The 18,556-nt window shown below is 51.0% G+C and overlaps 4 protein-coding genes and 1 non-coding gene across 11 annotated transcripts; 2 read left to right on the top strand and 3 right to left on the bottom strand.

Annotated features, from left to right (window-relative positions):
• Nucleotides 1-505: 505 nt before the first annotated feature.
• LOC100484125 (ubiquinol-cytochrome-c reductase complex assembly factor 3) lies at nucleotides 506-1,635 on the bottom strand. Of its 3 annotated transcripts, XM_011232529.3 has the most exons (3): nucleotides 1,402-1,615; nucleotides 1,171-1,310; nucleotides 506-1,087 (listed from the first exon to the last, which is right to left on the bottom strand). In XM_011232529.3, the coding sequence occupies exons 1-3, from the start codon at nucleotides 1,519-1,521 to the stop codon at nucleotides 1,039-1,041; spliced, it is 309 nt and encodes a 102-aa protein (XP_011230831.1). In that variant the 5' UTR covers nucleotides 1,522-1,615; the 3' UTR covers nucleotides 506-1,038. The 3 variants fall into 3 exon arrangements, with proteins under 3 accessions (XP_011230831.1, XP_019661640.1, XP_002925409.1); XM_019806081.2 differs by lacking the exon at nucleotides 1,171-1,310 and having other exon boundaries at nucleotides 1,402-1,635; XM_002925363.4 differs by having other exon boundaries at nucleotides 506-1,310; nucleotides 1,402-1,611.
• Nucleotides 1,636-4,627: 2,992 nt separating this feature from the next.
• Nucleotides 4,628-7,408, bottom strand: CSKMT (citrate synthase lysine methyltransferase). Of its 5 annotated transcripts, none has more exons than XM_019806101.2 (4): nucleotides 7,189-7,408; nucleotides 6,807-6,902; nucleotides 6,584-6,716; nucleotides 4,628-6,420 (listed from the first exon to the last, which is right to left on the bottom strand). In XM_019806101.2, exons 3-4 carry the CDS (start codon nucleotides 6,648-6,650, stop codon nucleotides 5,765-5,767), a joined length of 723 nt encoding a protein of 240 aa, XP_019661660.1. In that variant the 5' UTR covers nucleotides 6,651-6,716; nucleotides 6,807-6,902; nucleotides 7,189-7,408; the 3' UTR covers nucleotides 4,628-5,764. The 5 variants fall into 5 exon arrangements, with proteins under 5 accessions (XP_019661660.1, XP_034501613.1, XP_019661661.1 ...); XM_034645722.1 differs by having other exon boundaries at nucleotides 6,584-6,735; nucleotides 6,813-6,902; XM_019806102.2 differs by having other exon boundaries at nucleotides 6,813-6,902.
• LOC117796841 lies at nucleotides 6,979-7,127 on the bottom strand. Its single transcript, XR_004621546.1, has one exon. It is a non-coding gene; the product is annotated as a small nucleolar RNA SNORA57 (small nucleolar RNA).
• On the top strand, nucleotides 7,302-10,170 carry C16H11orf98 (chromosome 16 C11orf98 homolog). The gene is made up of 4 exons (XM_019806104.2): nucleotides 7,302-7,396; nucleotides 7,544-7,668; nucleotides 9,655-9,752; nucleotides 9,836-10,170. The coding sequence occupies exons 1-4, from the start codon at nucleotides 7,358-7,360 to the stop codon at nucleotides 9,943-9,945; spliced, it is 372 nt and encodes a 123-aa protein (XP_019661663.2). The 5' UTR covers nucleotides 7,302-7,357; the 3' UTR covers nucleotides 9,946-10,170.
• A 3,622-nt stretch (nucleotides 10,171-13,792) lies between these two features.
• On the top strand, nucleotides 13,793-18,409 carry INTS5 (integrator complex subunit 5). The gene is made up of 2 exons (XM_002925364.4): nucleotides 13,793-13,950; nucleotides 15,255-18,409. The coding sequence occupies exons 1-2, from the start codon at nucleotides 13,871-13,873 to the stop codon at nucleotides 18,232-18,234; spliced, it is 3,060 nt and encodes a 1,019-aa protein (XP_002925410.2). The 5' UTR covers nucleotides 13,793-13,870; the 3' UTR covers nucleotides 18,235-18,409.
• The last annotated feature ends 147 nt before the right edge of the window (nucleotides 18,410-18,556 follow it).

The following is an 18,556-nucleotide window of genomic DNA, read 5'->3' as shown; positions in this document are numbered from 1 at the left end:
CCAGGGTCTCTCAAATAAATCTTTTTCTTAAATTAAAGATTTTATTTGTCAGAAAGCACAAGCAGGGGGAGCGGCAGGCAGAGGGAGAAGCAGTCTCCTTGCTGAGCAAGGAGCCCAATGAGGGACTCAATCCAGGACCCCAGGATTATGACCTGAGCAGAAGGCAGGACACTTAACAGACTGAGCCACCCAGGCGTCCCTCAAATAAATCTTTAAAAAAAAGAAAACAGACACCAGGGAGTGAATTGGTTGACTTGGATGTGGGGTGTGACCCAAATGCCAGCTTTATCTTTCCTTCAGTGGCATCTGCAAGGTATCCCATGACTGGATTCAGAAATTGTGAACTACTACCTTGAAATCCTTGGAAGGGGAACCCCCCCGCCTTTATTTATTGAAAGGCTGCTCTGTGCCAAGCAATGCACTTTACATTTCCAAGTTAATCTTTTTACGACAACCTTCAAGATAATTACCACCTTTTATGGAACAGGACTGAGGCTCAGACAGGTTTTGTAATATGCAGGACTTTAATCAAGATGTCTGACTCAAAGCACGCGCCTTTCACTCCTAGCAAATTGGCCTCCAACGGTTCAGTAGCCCCAGAAAGCATCATGGCACATGCTAAATGCTAGCCGCCCCTCTCCAACCTCACTCAAAGGACAGGAAACCCAAAATGTCCTCCATGGGCATCTACCGCTACAAGATTTTCCAGGACAGTTTTGATTTCGAGAACGTCGCCAGGTTATCACCTAAAGTACACGCAAACAGACCACATGACCTGACTTGTGTTTCGAAGATGTGGTCGTTGCAGGGCAGGTGGGAGCCAGAGTCATCCGCGTCACCGCACGGGCCCGCAGAACACTCTAGACACAGGAGCCAGACCACAGGGCTCAGTGACTGGCCCGAGGAACGAGATTTATTGGTTCCTTTAGTTCGCCACATCCGACGCCCCGGCCCGCGACGTAGGACGTGAGAGCGCAGTCAGGGCAGCGCTTGGGGGCGGACGAGGGACGTGCTCACCCCGCAGCGGCTCCCACGGCTTCAAGGGAGGCCTGGGCGCGGCGTCCCGGGTCCGGACTCCCTGCCCGGCCTAGGGAGGAGAAAGGCCGCGTCGGACTTCTGCGCGGGAGCAAGGTCCCAGCGCCCACCAGGGAGGTCGGGGCTCACGCTGACCTCCCCCCGCCGCCGACCATCCAGTTCTTCCTCCAGGCCACGTTTTCCTGCGTGGCCGCTGCCTCCTGCAGAGTGGCCAGCACTAACTCTTTGGTCCTGGCCGCCTCGTCCCTGCGCCGCGGGTCCTGCCCGGGCATCTCCTGCGGGCAGGAAGGGAGGTTCGCAGTCCGATCCCCCAGCCCGGGGCTCTCCGCCCGCCCAACCCCACCTCGCACCCCCAATTACTCCCACCTTCAGCATCGCCTGTTTCTGCTGCTCTCCCGGGGTCACCAGGACAAAGAGCGCGGAGCCCACGCCAGCCCCCGCGCCCAGAAGGGCACCCACGAGCAGCGCCTTGCGCAAGCCCTCCATGGCCGACCGCGCTATCGGCGAGGGGCCTGTGGAGCCTCCCGCCCCCTAGGAAGCCAGCCGCGCGGGCTAGAGCGGCCCTCAGTGGCAACCATAGAGAAGGGGCCGGGCTAGAGAGGGCCTGATCGGCCAAACGCTCCCAATCTGGAGCGCCTGGGTCTTAAAACACTGGGCTTTGCGGGGGAGGTTGAGCGCGTCCCGAAGCGTTGGCATCGAAGGGCGGAGCACCGGACCCCTTGTCACGAAATTCAAAGTGGGATTGCTAAGGGGAGCGTGCGTGTCAGAGTGCCTGTCGTCCTGGTTGCTGTGGGTTTTGCAGTTGTCCAGATCCGAAAGTTCCTGATCGATGCAGCGCTAGGACTGTGCTCTGTTTCCCACAATGATTTGTGCATTTTCAGTACAGCACATACATCCAGATGCTTACACACATCAGTCGGCTGACCCCCTCCAAATTCCCTCAATTTATGAACAAAAACTCAAAGCCAAGTGTACTGGGTGAGGAAAAAGATTATATATATATGAGTGTGTGTGTGTGTGTATATATATATAATTTGTAATATACGTATATATGTATATAAGTAATATATGTATATTATATGTAATATATATTACATAGATGATAATTACACATTTACACATTATTACATACATAATAAATTACATATTATTACATACATGTAATAATAATTACACGTATAATATATATTATATATATCTTTATTTACTTCCTTTTTTAAGATTTTATTTTTAAGTAACCTCCACACCCAATGTGGGGCTCGAACTCACCACCCAGAGATCGTAAGTCGCAGGTACCACTGATGGAGCCAGCCAGGCACCCCTGTTTAACTTGTTAAAAGTAAATTTGTTGGGGGCGTCTGGGTGGTTCAGTCAGTTAAGCATCTGCCTTTGGCTCAGGTCATGATGTCAGGGTCCTGGGATAGAGTCCCACATCAGGCTCACTGCTCAACTGGGGTCAGCTTCTCCCTCTCCCTCTGCCTCTCCCCCACTGCTCATGCTGTATCTCTCAAATAAGTAAATAAAAATATTTTTTAAAAAGGAGTAAATTTGTTGTTTTTCTCACCATGGCATACCCTTGTATCTCCCCACCCCCCAACCAATGAAAACTCTGAATTTGGAGTAACATACTGAATTCTGGTTTGCAGAAGAAAGCACCCTTTAGTTGGGTGACTCTGGGCAAGTCATTTAAGTTCTTTGTGCCCTGGTTTCTGCAACAGAAAATAGGGCTAATGACAGTATCTATCTCACAGTTCTAGGATAATCAAATGAGTTTATATATAAAGCATTTAAAACCGTTCCTGGCAAATTGTTAACACCATATAAATATTCATTAAATAAGATAAAAAGAAACATGTCAAATCAGGAGACCCAGTGAGCTAAGGAATCAGGAAATTCCAAATTTGTTAGCAAAGCTCTTCACTCACATGGCTTTAATCCAGATGCCCTTGTTAACTCCTATCCCTCCTGCCTTTCCCAGTCTCACCCCGGCAGTGAGGAGACACAAAGCTCCTATTCCACCTCTTGGGATTTTCCCCTCCCCTGGAAGGCCCATAATCTCCTAGCTTGTCATTCTCTTCTCAGAAGTGATTAAGGGGCCAGGCTCCAAAGATTAAAGAATCAGTCTGTGGAGTGTACTGAGCTGGGTACTCCACTTTGAGTTCAACCACCCTGCACTCTAAGACTTAGCACCCATGGCCCTTGTGCCCGGGAGCAGTGAGGGTGGGCCTTGGCCTAGAGATAGACCAGGCTCCTCCCAGCACCCAGAAAGTCCTCAGCTGACCAACCCTCTGTGGATGGACAGAGGAGAAATTGTCAGGGTTGAAGGTCACCAGGATGCTCAGGTTAGTACTTCCCCACCCTGTGTCCGGCTGCTGGCTCATCCTCCAACCTGGTCCATGCGCCCTGCTGTCCCCATTCAGGTTGTCTCCCAAAAGACCCGCCTGCCCTCCATTGTGGTGGAAGCCTCGGAGGTGAGCGAAGACAGCGGGGAGCTTGGCTGGCCACATGAGCTGCCGCTGCTCACTGAGGAGGAAGAGGAGGCCGAGGTCTTCTTCCAGGACCAAAGTGAAGAGCCAGGTGAGGGAAGCAGCTGCTTCAGTGGGGTCGTTGTGACCTGGATATTCTGGGCAGGACTGAGATGGAAAACTCAGTTGTGTCCCCTGCGCCAAGGAGTATAGGTACACAGTAGGTGCTTAGTAAATAAAGTGGAAAAAAACGTACGGGTGGAGAGAAAAGTCAAGGTGTCTAGCAAAGCTGAACTTTAGAGGGAAGTTCTGAGGTCAGATGGGTGATGCCTTTTAATTATTTGTAATGTTTTAAAATATTCACATTGTTTGGGGTGCCTGGGTGGCTCAGTCAGTGAAGCGTCTGCCTTCAGCTCAGGTCATGATCCTGGGGTCCTGGGATTGAGCCCTGCACGGGCTGCTTGCTCAGCGGGGAGCCTGCTTCTCCCCTGCCTGCTGCTCCCCCTGCTTGTGCTTGCTCTCTCCCTCCCTCTCTGTGTCAAATAAATAACTAAAATCTTAAAAATATATATATTCACAGTTTGTTGGGGGGGGGGAAGGTAATAAAATTATCCCAAATCAACTACCCAGAGATAAGTTACATTTTGGATGCCTTTTCTTCCAGAGTTTTCCCCATGTCTGATACTGTACTAGAAGCTTATTTATTAGCATTCACAGTGCTTTTATCTCATGATTTTCAGAACCCAATGAGGGAGATTCCTTCATCCTTGTGAGGTAACAGGCTGTGAAATTAGCCTTTAAAAAAAAAATTTATTTTTAATTTTTTTAATCTACTTCACAGAGAGAGAGAGCACACAAGCAGGGGGGATGGCCGAGAGAGGAGAGGGAGAAGCAGGTTCCCCACTGAGCAGGGAGCCTGATGCAGGGCTGGGCCAGGACCCTGGGATCACACCCTGAGCCAGATGCTTAACCTACTGAGAGCCACGCAGGCACCCCCGAAATTAGCCTCTAATTTTTTTTTTTAAGGTTTTATTTATTTGAGAGGGAGAGAGCACAAGCAGGGGGAGTGGCAGGCAGAGGGAGAGGGAGAAGCAGGCTCCCTGCTGAGCAAGGAGCCTGATGCGGGGCTCGATCTCAGGACCCTGGTATCACGACCTGAGCCAAAGGCAGACACTTAACGGACTGAGCCACCCAGGCGCCCCTGAAATTAGCCTCTTAATTATAATTGCTGTATTACTTTTGTAATAAGAAAAAAAATACACAAATTTGTTTCATCTTTCTGGAAGTCAATAATAGATCAGGAATATTTTTCATTCTTAATGGGCTCTTCAACTCCTCTCTCCCCCAGGCTGGACTTGGAGCCCACTGGACCCCAGATCTCCCTTAAGAACCTTTAACCCAGAACTCGGCTGGGGGCAGGAACAGGGAGAACAAGAGGTCTCCTGGATTCCTGGGGACACAGAGTATCAGGAAGCCTCCAACCCCTGTCCTCTCTGGAACCCAGCAGCAGGCTCCCGTGTTTGTAGAAGCTGTTTTGTGGAATATTCGCATCTCCTGCCTCCCAGGAGCTTTGAGGGTAAGTATCTGTCTCCCTCAATATTTCCGTGGTTTGTTATGAGGCCCATCTATCAGTTCTTTCAGTCTTGCCATTCTACAGGTGAGGACAAGAGGCTTAGAGGTGAGGCTGCCGGCCCACACAAGTCAGTCAATACTGGGATTTGGATTAAGAACTCCTCTATTAAAAACTCCTCTAACAGGGGCACCTGGGTGGCTCAGTCGGTCAAGCACCCTACTCTTGGTTTCGGCTCAGGTCACAATCTCAGGGTCATAGGATGGAGCCCTGATTTGGGCTCCACGCTGGGCATGGAGACTGCCTAGGATTCTCCCTCTGCCCCTCCCATCTGCTCTCTCTCTCAAAAATAAATCTAAAAACAAACAAAACTCCTGTGTTTTTAGGAGTTCCAGTTCATTGGGGCTGGGGAAGGAACCACTGCACCTTCTCTATTTAGCATCCCTCTCGTGCCTGGCATTGCTAAATGCTCCACGTTTCACCATCATATGTAATCCCCTAATTCCGGATATTATTCCTACCCTGCTGCCAGTGCATGAACCGGGTCTCGGAACATTCAATACTCTGCGCACTGAGCTAGTAAATGTGGAGACCAGGCCTCAAATCCTCACTTCCCAGCTATCTTACAAAGTTGAAAAGCTATATCCACCGCTCTCCTCACCCAACAGAAAAATTCAGGTCAGGACTGAAGTCTTTAATGAGAGCCTTGAACCAAGTAAGCAAAGTAGGTGATGCCCTTGAAAGGGCCTAGCTCCTGCACAGTCACAGTCCAGCCTGGGGACCCTTGCTCCAGGCAGGGCAGCCGCACATCAGGGTCCTCGTCTGAGAACTGAATCAGGGTCCCCTGGGGGCTTAGGACCCTGAGGCACTCAGACAGAAGCTGGTAAGCCCCGGGGCGACCACCCCGGGCAACAGCATCCCAGGTGCCCTTATCCAGCACTAGCTGGAAGGAGCCCGAGGAAGCCACTGGCTCCAGGTTCTGGGCATCAGCCTGCATGAAGTGGAGTCGGGAGGCAGGGTGCCCAGGGCACAGGGGTGTTTGGCCTTCGCCACCTTCCAGAAGATTCTTCATGTGGGCTACAGCCACAGGAGAGAAGTTCACCCCCAGCACATCCACGGGATGTGGGCACTTGGTGTAGAGGCCGGTACACAGGCTGGAGGTCCCACAGCCCACGTCCAACACCCGCAGTGGGCAGGCAGCCTGTGCCTCCTGCAGCAGCGGCAGGAGCAACCCCTGGGCTTCCTCGTACCCAAAGAACCAGTCGAACGTGGGGACGCTGCCCAGACGGGTATCGGCATGGAGCTTATCCCAGAGGCTACGGTCGGCCAGGCAGCTACCAGCCAGGGAGCCTGTAGACACGAGCGCAGTACATGGGTCACCCAGCGCCCAAGTCCCATCAAATATGCTGCAGAAACGTTGCAATATACCCTGGGGTTTTAAGAACCACAATTTCAGGGACTAGACTCCCAGGTCACTAAGAACCCTCCCTCCCACTCTGTCCACCTTCCCTACCCGCCAAAGCGCGGCACGCCCCAGTCGCCAGGGTCACCACGTGGAGGGTTCGGCGCAGCGCGGCCATCTGGAGATCCCTTCAAAGTCGGCCAGAAAACGTTCCGCGAAATGTCGCCCGCACTCCCGCAGGAGCCTGAGGTCCAAGAGAAAAGCTGCAAATTCCGCTTTGTGGAATAAGGCGTACAGCCTAACAACCACCTCGGAAAAAAGAACGCAGACATACACCTACTAGGGTACGAACGGCCTTTATTGTTTGCAACGGGCAGTGAAAGAGGAGGGGGAACACGACAGCTCCGGCTCCAGGGGCGGTTCCAAAGACCTGAAATCAAAGCAGAAGGCGTGAGCGCAACAGGGAGGAGCCTGCAGAACCTTGGTTCCGCCACGCTTCTCAGAGCCCGTGTCCCGGCGCTTGAGGATAGAACCGGCGGACTGGAAGCCGCGGGCACCGAAGACATGACGCCGAGGGGGCCGGAGCCCTTTCCCTCTGCCTCCGTACATTACGGGGACCGGGACCGCACACCCGACCCCCGCCAAGAAAAGGAGGGTGCGCAGGCCTCGTCCAGAACCCCCAACCCAGCAACCGGCTCCGCAATCACAAGACGTACCTCTTCTTTCGCCGTCCCCCAAAAGACCAGTACGAACGCAGAGCGCATTTATATAGCCTCAGGACCCGCCTCCGAGCTGCGATTGGCTCATGGAGGCTGAGGGGCGGGGCCGACGCTGACGCAGCGCAGAGCCAAAACGCGGTCGCGAAGCCGGGTTCGCCGCGCAGCCATGGGCGCTCCTGGCGGAAAGATCAACCGGCCCAGAACGGTGACTGTGTGGGAGCCCCGATTTTGTTTCCCCAAGAGTCCTGGAGCCCTTTAATCTCGCCAGAGATGGGATCTATGGGCTGGAGTCGCTGGGTGTGGGGCCCTGGGTCACGGGTTTCCATCTGATTAGCATCTTCCTCCCCCTTAGGAGCTGAAGAAGAAGCTGTTCAAGCGACGGCGGGTGTTGAACCGGCAGAGGCGACTGAAGCACCGGGTGATCGGGGCCGTGATAGACGAAGGGCTGATCACGCGGCACCACCTGAAGAAGCGGGCGTGAGTGCCAGACCTTCTTTGCTTTGCTCCTCCCCACCGAGTCCCCTTTCCCCTTCCTGCCGAGCTCCACCGCAAGTATGCCCCTTGCTTTCCGTGTGCACTGACGTTTATATAAGCAGCGTTTGTGAGCTGTGCTTGTGCCTGCACTCCGCTAGCTAGACTGTCACAGGACCGGTAGCTCACAACCTCTATGGGTCTTGGACCCCACTAAGAACGTAAGACCTGTCGACTCACCCACCTCCCCAAGTAACATTGTACGTCCACATAGATTTTTATAAATAAATTTAAAGCATACACGGGACCCCTGGGTGGCTCAGTCAGTTAAGGGTTTGCCTTCAGCTCAGGTCACGATCCCAGCGTCCTGGGATCGAGTCCTGCATCGGGCTTCTTGCTCAGCGGGAGCTTCTCCCTCTGCCTGGAACTCCCCCTGCTTGTGCTCTTTCTCTCTGACAAATAAATAAGATCTTAAAAAAAAAAAAATCACATAAATAAGTGTGCACGTACTTGATGAATTTTCACAAAAGTACCTGTGGGATTTTGCATATAGGTCTCAAGGACCCCACCCCCCGCCTTGGGAAAGAGTTCCCATCCCATTCTTTCATTGATTTCTTCATTGTAAATATTTACAGTTTTGTAGTATAATAAATCCATTTGGTCTTTGTCCCTGGTTCTAGGCATAGAGCTTCTAAAACCCCTGCAATTTCCTGAGTGATAGAGTGCCTGTTATGGCCTAAGGAACCCTTTTTGAGTACAATTAGGTTTATGCTAATCACAACTTAAGGTGGGGCTGGTCTCCAGAAAAACCAGGTGATGAGAGGGTTGGGAATTTAAACACCACCCACCTGGGAAGATTAAGCTCTATAAACACTCTTGAATAATAAGAGATTTGATGAGCTTCCTGGTTAGTGAACAGGTGGAGGTGCTGGGAAATTGGAGAGAGCAGGGAAATTCCGTCACCATTCCCCGGACCTTACCCTATGCGTCTCCTTCAGTTGGCTGTTCCTGAATTGCATCCTTTTACCATAAATAAGTAAATGCAAGTAAATGTTTCCCTGAGTTCTGTGACTGTTCTAGCAAATTACTGAGTCTGGGAAGGAGATGGTTAAGAACCTTGATTTATAGCTGGTCATTCAGAAGTACACCATCTGAAGTGGGGGGCAGTCTTGTGACACTGAACCCTCAGCCTGTGGGATCTGATGCTATCTCCAGGTAGATGGTGTCAGAACTGAGTTAAATTTGTAGGATTCTCAGTCGGTGTCCACTGAATTTGAGAAAGCCTCGACGTGGGACAGCCCCACACCTTTCTGATGTCAGAAGTATTGAAAATAGGGGTACCTGGCTGGCTCAGTTGGTAGAGCATGCAACTCATTTTATTTTATTTTTTTTAAGATTTTATTTATTGGGGTGCCTGAGTGGCTCAGTCAGTTAAGCTCAGTTTGGCTCAGGTCATGATCCCAGGGTCCTGGGATCGGGTCCTGAGTTGGGCTCCCTGCTTCCTCTGCCTGTTGCTCCTTGTCTGTGTGCTCTCTCTCTCTCTCTCTCTCTCTCTCTGTCTCTCAAATAAATAAAAAAATCTTTAAAAAAAAAATCATGACCTGAGTAGAAGGTAGACACTTAGCTGACTGAGCCACCCAGGTGACACGAGCATGCGACTCTTGATTTCAGGGTCGTAAGTTCAAGTCCCATGTTGAGCGAGGAGCCTCCTTAAAAAATAAAAGTATTGAAAATAGAGGAGAAAAGTAGCTTTCCTTTACAAGTTTCTGCCATGTACCAAATTTTAACATTTAATGGTAAGTACTTTATACATGTATGGGGGTAGTATTAAGTATGTTAATGGCTAAGTGTTGGAGAGATAGAACTCACTACCTCAGAGCCCAGATTTTCAAAGTCTTTTTACTTGACTCCAAAGACCTTTTCAATAGTCAGAACCAACGTACATTGTTTTAAGGTTAACCCTGGGTATCTTTGCTCCTACCAACCCTTCAGGTCCAGTGCACGTGCCAACATTACTCTCTCTGGGAAGAAGCGCAGAAAGCTCCTTCAGCAGATCCGGCTGGCCCAGAAAGAGAAAGCAGCCATGGAAGGTGAGACTGGGGCACAGAGGTGGGTAAGGGGGCAGCCTGGGTTCGTTGGGGTTCTTTAATACTTCCGCTTTCCTTTTGCTCAGTGGAAGCCCCCACAAGGTCAGCCAGGACTAGTGAACCACAGCCCAAGCGGCTAAAGAAGACAAAAGCCCCCCAGGATGTAGACATGGAGGACCTTGAAGATAAGAGCTGAATCTCTCACCCCTTCCACCAGAAGATTCTCGGCTGGAGCCAGAAGGATTCTGGTTGTTTCAGAGGACTTTGGAAAAAGCATTGCCCCTTTTCATTCTCCTCAGATGGCCTAGTGACCTGCCCCAGAGGGATGTGTTGAGAGAAAGAGGGCAGAGAAGAAAGACTGGAGAATGGGGCTCCCTCGCAGTCCGCTCCACTTGTAATAAAGCCCTAGAGTTCTCACTGAGCGGCGTGTGATTTAATGTGGGAATGGAAATGGGCATTCTTTACCGACTGAGCCAGCCAGGCACCCAGGATTGTTTTTTTTTTTTTAAAGATTTTATTTATTTATTCGACAGAGATAGAGACAGCCAGCGAGAGAGGGAACACAGGATTGTTTTTTTTTTTTTTTAAGATTTTATTTATTTATTCGACAGAAGATAGAGACAGCCAGCGAGAGAGGGAACACAAGCAGGGGAAGTGGGAGAGGAAGAAGCAGGCTCATACCGGAAGAGCCTGATGTGGGGCTTGATCCCATAACGCTGGGATCACGCCCTGAGCCGAAGGCAGACGCTTAACTGTTGTGCCACCCAGGCGCCCCCCCCAGGATTGTATTTTTAATAAACTGAAAACTGAGCATTATTTTTCCCGTTTAACATTCAGAACTTCTGTTGGAAGCCAGGGCTGGGGTGTTTAATTAAAGTGAAAAGCTGCCTGTACAGAGGTGTGTTCAACAGAGGAAAAGCATATTCTATCTGTCCTGTTTAATCAGGCTTCCTGGAAGAGGGAGGGTTTGGGCCCTGTGTTGCACCTCCCATCCCAGCTTTATTTTGAATTTCAAACCTTCAATAAAGTTAAGAAATTAGCACAATGAACTTTTATATATGCACTCAGATTTACCAATTTTTAACATTTTCCTACACGTGTTCTATCTCTATGCACTTGCAAATATGTATGTCTGTGTGTTTTTGTCTTTGCTGACTTATCTGAAAGTCAGTTGCAGATGAGATTTTACCCCTAAGAACATTCTATATAGCCAAAATACTATTGTCACCCCTAACACATTTAACATTGGCTAATATTGAGTTTTTCATATTCGAATTTCCTTAGTTCCAATAATCTTTTTTTTTTTTTTAAGACTTTAAGTAACAACCTGAGATCAAGAGTCACACATTCCACCGACTGAGTCTGCCAGGTGCCCCCAGAAAAGACATTTTAATATTTTGGTATACCCGTTTTTCATAATTTTGTTCTACCCCCATGTCTAAGGTGGAAGGAGCTTGCTGTGTTCAAAGAAGAGTTTCTGTATCTGGCATTATGCTAAGTCTTTTAATAAGTGATCTCAAGTGATCTTTGCAAAACATCTGTGAGATAGGAGACATCATACCCATTTTACAGAAGAGGAAATTGGCTTCAACAGCCTCCTTTTTCAGATGGAAAGCTGAGGCTCTGTGATGGGAAGTGTTGGGTTCCGGTTTGAGGCAGTGTTAGGAGCAGAAATGGTCTCATATTACTGTTCTAGAACAGATTTTCCTGGTAAGTAGTATATACACTGTGTAAGTGTATTTAAACTTATAAAATGTAAGAACAAAAAAAGAACCATAGGTAGTCATTTAGCTTTTAAAACACAATCACTTCAAAAGTGTTGTTGGAAAACAGACCTCCATGCTTCAGAGCCAAAATACAGCAGGAAGGCAAGAGTTTGGGATAAAGAGGAAAATTGGCTTTAGTGCTTTGCCAGGCAAAGGAGCCTGTAGCAAGCTATGGCCATCAAAAACTAAGCCCACTGGGAAGAAGGGGCTCAGAGGAAGGGGTTGGGGGTTTTATAGGTGAATATAGGGTCTAGCTGGTTTCTACAGGAATTGTGTCGATGCTGCCAGTCTCCTTAGTCCTTTTCAGAGTGATACCAGGTTACTGAAACAAAAGGCTAAAAAAGGAGAAGTTTGCAGGAGAGGAAAAAGGTTACTTTAAAATCGAGCTTCGCTGAAGGATTAGTGCAGCCATTTTGATTTTTGTTCAATTCTATGTTTTTAAGTGGTTTCAAAAGTGTCTTCAGAAACTGCCATCTGGTATTATTCTAACTCACACTTCCACTGAAAGCAGTAAGCCTTCTGGCCTCAGAACCGATTCTCCTTTTCATTTATTCAACCAACTATTAAGAGCCTACTACGTACCAGGCAAACACTATTGTAAGGAACGAGGATATAGCCTTCAACAAAATAGGTGTCAGAGAGCTTATTTTCTGGAGTTTATTCAACAAATATAATAAAAATAGCGAATGCTTATATAGTGCTTACTTAACCATTGCAGGCACTAAGTCCTATACAGTGAATGATGTGGGGAACAAAGGCTAAAGAAATATAGAAAAAAATTAAACTTCCTTACAACTTATAGCCCATTGACGAGTACTCGAGACAGGCAGAGTGACCTTCCTCCGAGAAGTCAACTGCTTCAATGTTAATACTTTGCTAGAGGCAAAAGGCAACCTTTGTTTGACATTAGCCGGACCTCCAGGATCCTCTAAGTCTTCTTTAACAAATGAAAATCCTTTTGGAAACCTCTTTCATCTCTACCACCCCCCACCCCAAGATACATGTTGGCAATCATCCTCCAAGCATATGAGCCACTGATCTCCATCTGAAGGGTCTCATGACTTAAGTTTTACTAGACAGTAGTAAATGAGTCCTCAAGGTCCTGCAAACCCTAGAGACTTACAGTCTCTCTAACCCCCTCCCAACTTAAAAGCATATAATCAGTCACTCCTCACAACCCCAGTGCAGCTCTTTCTGCCCACAGGTCCTGTCCCTGTGCTTTAATAAAACCATCTTTTTTGCACAGAAGACAGCTCAAGAATTCTTTTTTGACTGTTCGCTCCCAGACCCCAACATTTCACATTAGTGAACATATTCCCTTGTTTCAATTTTCACAACAAGCCCTATGAGGTAGTTGTACTATTATCATCTTCATTGGAGAAGAGGAAATAGGCATAGAGAGGGTAAGTAGAGTGCACAGCCAGTAAATGCAATAGCTGGAACTTGATCTAGATCGACTGGCAGTTGTGGGGGCTCTTCAAGAGGTGCACATGAGCTCCTCATATAGTTACCACACTCTCTCTCTGCAAGCGAGAGCAGGGGTCCTGAGCTGGCAGGTTGGGGAGAGAGCAAAGCCTAAACAATGAAGACTAACAGAAGGACAGAAGTACCAGCCGATGACTGGGAGAACACCTCCAGCCCAGCCAGCCCAATTTATTTTGGGCTTCCTCTCCTTCCCTTTATTTCCTTTTCCTCTCTTAGGAGTTTTCCCTCCCTCCCTCCTTCCTCATTCTCTCTCTTCCTCCCTCTTTCTCGCAGGCTCCCCGCCACCGCGTAGCCCAGTGCGGGGCTTGAACTCACGGCCCTAAGATCGAGACCTGAGCTGACATCCAGACTCCAGGCTTAACCGACTGAGCCTTCCTGGTGCCCCTCCCTCCTTTCTTTCCGTCTTTTTTCTGCTTTTCCCATCCTTTTCTTCTTTAACTGCTTTCCCATGGTCGCTGTTCGTTTACTTGTTTGTTAATTTATTTAATATCGTCACTATTTATTGATTAAAATCTTTCCTAGTGCTTCATTATTTATAACCTCGTGAGTTGAACACTTTGCATTTTTGGCTTTCGGCAAAATAATTAAATCCAACTGTGAATAGACGCAGCTAGCTTTAGTTTGTGTCTTAAACGCCCTTTGTGGGGGGAAAAGGTTTCATTGAGGCCGGGGCGGCTTTTCGCTGTCACCATCGCAGTCCCGCTCTGGGATCCCGATGCGGCCCGGAACCAATGTTATGAGGGTCGCGGACGTCGCCGGACGGGTTTTCCGGAGAAGCCTAGCCGCTGGTTCCTTTCGGGTTTCCCGTCAACGCGCATGCGCTGCCTGCGCTTCGCCGCTCCCGCCTCGGGCTCGGGCTAGGGCTCCGGGATGTCCGCGTTGTGCGACCCTCCCGGGGCCCCAGGGCCTCCCGGGCCTGCCCCGGCCACCCACGGTCCCGCGCCGCTCAGGTAGTCAGAGCCCCTGGCATCTTCCCCCATCGCGCGGCCCTGCGCCGATCCCCAGCCTTCTCGGCAGAAACCCGGATCCTACCTCGAGAACTCGCGTCAGGGTTCTCAGAGATTCCTGGTCGGGTCTTCCCAGAACTCAGGGACTGCCTCACCAAAACTCTGGGCTCCAGTGCCCGCACTCCTAAGATCTCGGTCCTGCCTCCTCCTAACCCCCAACGCTTAGTTACCCCAGATCCCGGCCTTGTTCTCCCAAGAGTTGGGGATATCAGAACTCTTGGGAACGCAGCTGTCCTGCCCCTTTAAGACCTGAGAGAACCCAGGGTCTCCTGACTTCATGGAGACTCCCTGGGAACCCAGGCCCGGAAACCCACAAAATGCTTCCCTCTAGCCTTTGCCTTGCCCTCCAGCTAAGCTACTCTCCCTCACCTTAGGGTGGTTGATTTGTTTATTTATTTAAGGAATCAGAGAGGGCACAGTCGGAGCCCTATCAGCCCCTAGAGGATGCGGTCTTCTTTGGCAGAAAAGGCAGTAAGAGGAAGGGGACTTTGCCACTTCCCATAACACTGGCTTCTGAATGCCTAAGACTGAAGCCATATGTTTTGGGAGGGGAAGGGTTGAAAGGCAGGCATTACCTTGTCTCTATTCTGGACACTGTGATTCCTAGGCACACCGAGGATGCCTGGAAGGTGGTTGTTGATGTGGAGTTCAAGGGGTGGTGGTTAGGATGCTTACAGAATATGGGGAAAAACAGGTACTAGGAGGCCTTAATGAGGGACAAGTTGAGTTTAGGATTCTCTTTAAGAGCATAATCCTGGGTGCTTGCGTTTTGGAGGGAGGGTAGTCAAGCTGGAAAGGTGTTTTTAAAAGCAGATATTATAGCCACACAAGATATATTTACTCAATTCAACTAATACTTATGGAGTACTTCCTGTATACCAGGCACCTCATAGAACGAGATTCAGTGTTGAAGAGCATTGAAATGTTTACTACCCTTTTGGGGCTTATAGTCTAATTACTTAACGTTGGTTTCCTTATCTGTAAAGTGGGATCATACCTTAATTGGGCTGTTGTCTGGACTGAATTAATACCTAACATTGACATTATTGTTATTATTGAAAGAAAAATATTTATTGGGTGATTAGTGTGAACTTGATATGGTGCTTAAGTGTTTCATGTACATTATCTTAAGGAGGGAAGTACAGTTACCCTTATTTTACATGGAAAGAAACCAAAGCTCACAGGGGGAATGTAATGTGCCTAACATCTCCCAACGCTCTAAGTCTGCTTCTCTTGCTTCCTTTCAGTGCTCAAGAGCTGTCCCAGGAAATCAAGGCTTTTCTGACTGGTGTGGACCCTATTCTGGGCCATCAGCTCTCGGCCCGGGAACATGCTCGCTGTGGTCTTCTCCTGCTCCGCTCTTTGCCACCTGCTCGGGCTGCCGTGCTTGACCACTTGCGAGGTGTCTTTGATGAGAGTGTCCGGGCCCACCTGGCTGCCCTGGATGAAAGCCCCGTGGCTGGCCCCCCTCACCTCCGTCCACCCCCACCCTCCCATGTCCCTGCTGGGGGACCTGGTCTAGAAGATGTGGTGCAGGAAGTACAGCAGGTGCTGTCTGAGTTTATCCGGGCCAACCCGAAGGCCTGGGCACCTGTGATTAGTGCATGGTCTATTGACCTCATGGGGCAACTGAGCAGCACATACTCGGGCCAGCACCAGCGTGTGCCCCATGCCACTGGCTCTCTCAACGAATTGCTCCAGCTGTGGATGGGCTGTCGGGCCACCCGCACGTTAATGGACATCTATGTTCAGTGTCTCTCAGCTCTCATTGGTAGTTGCCCAGATGCCTGCGTGGATGCCTTGCTGGATACCTCTGTCCAGCATTCCCCACACTTCGACTGGGTTGTAGCCCATATTGGCTCCTCTTTTCCTGGCACTATCATCTCCCGAGTTCTCTCCTGTGGCCTTAAGGATTTCTGTGTTCACAGTGGGGCTGGAGGTGGAACTGGTGGCAGTGGTGGAAGCTCTTCTCAAACCCCCTCTGTTGACCCCTTTCCTGGATCTCCTGCTATCCCTGGGGAGAAACGGGTGCCCAAGATTGCCTCAGTTGTAGGCATCCTAGGGCACCTGGCCTCCCGCCATGGAGACAGCATCCGCCGGGAGCTTCTGCGAATGTTCCATGATAGTCTGGCAGGGGGCTCTGGGGGCCGGAGCGGGGACCCGTCCCTTCAGGCCACAGTTCCCTTCCTGCTGCAGCTGGCAGTCATGTCACCAGCTTTGCTGGGCACAGTCTCTGGAGAGTTGGTGGACTGCCTTAAGCCCCCAGCTGTGCTGAGTCAGCTGCAGCAACACCTGCAGGGATTCCCACGAGAGGAGCTGGACAACATGCTGAATCTGGCTGTGCACCTGGTGAGCCAGGCCTCGGGGGCAGGTGCCTACCGCCTGTTGCAGTTCCTGGTGGACACAGCTATGCCTGCCTCAGTCATTACCACCCAAGGCCTGGCTGTGCCGGACACTGTGCGTGAGGCCTGTGACCGGCTGATCCAGCTACTGCTGCTGCACCTGCAAAAACTGGTTCATCACCGGGGAGGGTCTCCTGGGGAAGGGGTGCTGGGCCCGCCCCCACCCCCCCGCCCTGTGCCCTTTCTAGATGCGCTAAGAAACCATGTTGGAGAGCTGTGTGGAGAGACCTTACGTTTGGAACGGAAGCGCTTCCTCTGGCAACACCAGCTCTTGGGCCTGCTCTCTGTCTATACTCGGCCTAGCTGTGGACCTGAGGCCTTGGGCCATCTCCTGAGCCGGGCCCGAAGCCCTGAAGAGTTGAGTCTGGCCACCCAATTATATGCAGGGCTGGTGGTCAGTCTCTCTGGCCTCCTGCCTCTGGCTTTCCGAAGCTGCCTGGCTCGGGTGCACGCAGGGACTCTGCAGCCTCCCTTCACTGCCCGGTTCCTGCGCAACTTGGCACTGCTAGTGGGGTGGGAACAGCAGGGTGGTGAGGGCCCTGCAGCCTTAGGGGCCCGGTTTGGGGAGTCTGCATCGGCCCATTTGTCTGACCTGGCTCCTCTCCTGCTACATCCTGAGGAGGAAGTAGCTGAAGCTGCTGCCTCCCTCCTGGCCATTTGTCCCTTTCCTCAAGAAGCCCTGTCCCCCTCCCAACTCCTGGGACTGGTGAGAGCTGGAGTACATCGCTTCTTTGCCTCTCTGAGGCTGCATGGCCCCCCAGGTGTGGCTTCGGCCTCTCAGCTTCTTACCCGCCTCTCTCAGACCTCCCCAGCTGGGCTCAAGGCTGTCTTGCAGCTGCTAGTAGAGGGAGCCCTACATCGGGGCAACGCAGAACTGTTTGGAGGGGAAGTGGATAGGGACAATGAGACTCTTTCAGTTGTTTCAGCTCCTTTGGCTTCTGCCTCCCTGTTGGACACAAACCGACGGCACACTGCAGCTGTGCCAGGGCCTGGAGGGATTTGGTCAGTTTTCCACGCTGGAGTCATCGGTCGTGGCCTAAAACCACCCAAGTTTGTCCAGTTGCGCAATCAGCAGGAAGTGGTCTATAACACCCAGAGCCTCCTCAGCCTCCTGGTGCACTGCTGCAGTGCTCCTGGGGGTACTGAATGTGGGGGTTGCTGGGGGGCTCCCACCCTGAGCCCAGAGGCAGCCAAAGCGGTGGCAGTGACCTTGGTGGAGAGTGTGTGTCCTGATGCAGCTGGTGCTGAGCTAGCCTGGCCCCCTGAGGAGCACGCCCGCGCCACCGTGGAGCGGGATCTCCGCATTGGCCGGCGCTTCCGGGAACAGCCCCTGCTCTTTGAGCTGTTAAAGCTGGTAGCGGCTGCTCCCCCAGCCCTGTGCTACTGTTCCGTGCTCTTGCGGGGGCTACTAGCTGCCCTTCTGGGTCATTGGGAAGCCTCTCGCCACCCTGATACAGCTCACTCTCCCTGGCACCTGGAGGCATCCTGCACCCTGGTAGCTGTCATGGCAGAGGGAAGCCTCCTGCCACCAGCCCTGGGTAATATGCACGAGGTATTTAGCCAACTGGCACCTTTTGAAGTGCGTCTGCTGCTGCTCAGTGTCTGGGGCTTTCTCCGGGAGCATGGGCCATTGCCCCAGAAGTTCATCTTCCAGTCAGAGCGTGGCCGCTTCATCCGGGACTTCTCCAGGGAGGGTGGAGGTGAGGGTGGACCCCATCTCGCTGTGCTGCACAGTGTCCTCCACCGCAACATTGACCGCCTGGGCCTTTTCTCTGGCCGTTTCCAGGCACCTTCACCGTCCACTCTCCTTCGGCAGGGGACATAGCTTTTTCCAAGCTTCGGAAGCCAAGGGAGGTTGAGCAGTGAGAGAGATAGGGAGCTAAGGTGCTGCAGAAAGGTGGAGGTTTCTCTTCTAAAACCTTGGCCTAAAGAGCGCTGTCACTTTTTTCCTCCCCCACCTTTTTTTTCTAAATAAAATTTGCCGAGTTGAGAAAAGCAGAGTCCAGCGCCTCTGTCTGATGCTTAGAGCTGGCAAAGTCGGACAGCGCCTGGCTCTGGACAACCCCGCCCCCGCCCTCAGGCCACGCCCCCGGCCCGCCTGCCGCCGGCATTTATTGTGCGTGCTCTGCCAATGGGACAACCACCCG

This window comes from Ailuropoda melanoleuca, chromosome 16, assembly GCF_002007445.2.
Source record: "Ailuropoda melanoleuca isolate Jingjing chromosome 16, ASM200744v2, whole genome shotgun sequence".
Lineage (NCBI taxonomy): Eukaryota > Metazoa > Chordata > Mammalia > Carnivora > Ursidae > Ailuropoda > Ailuropoda melanoleuca.
This window is presented reverse-complemented; position numbering and strand designations above follow the sequence as displayed.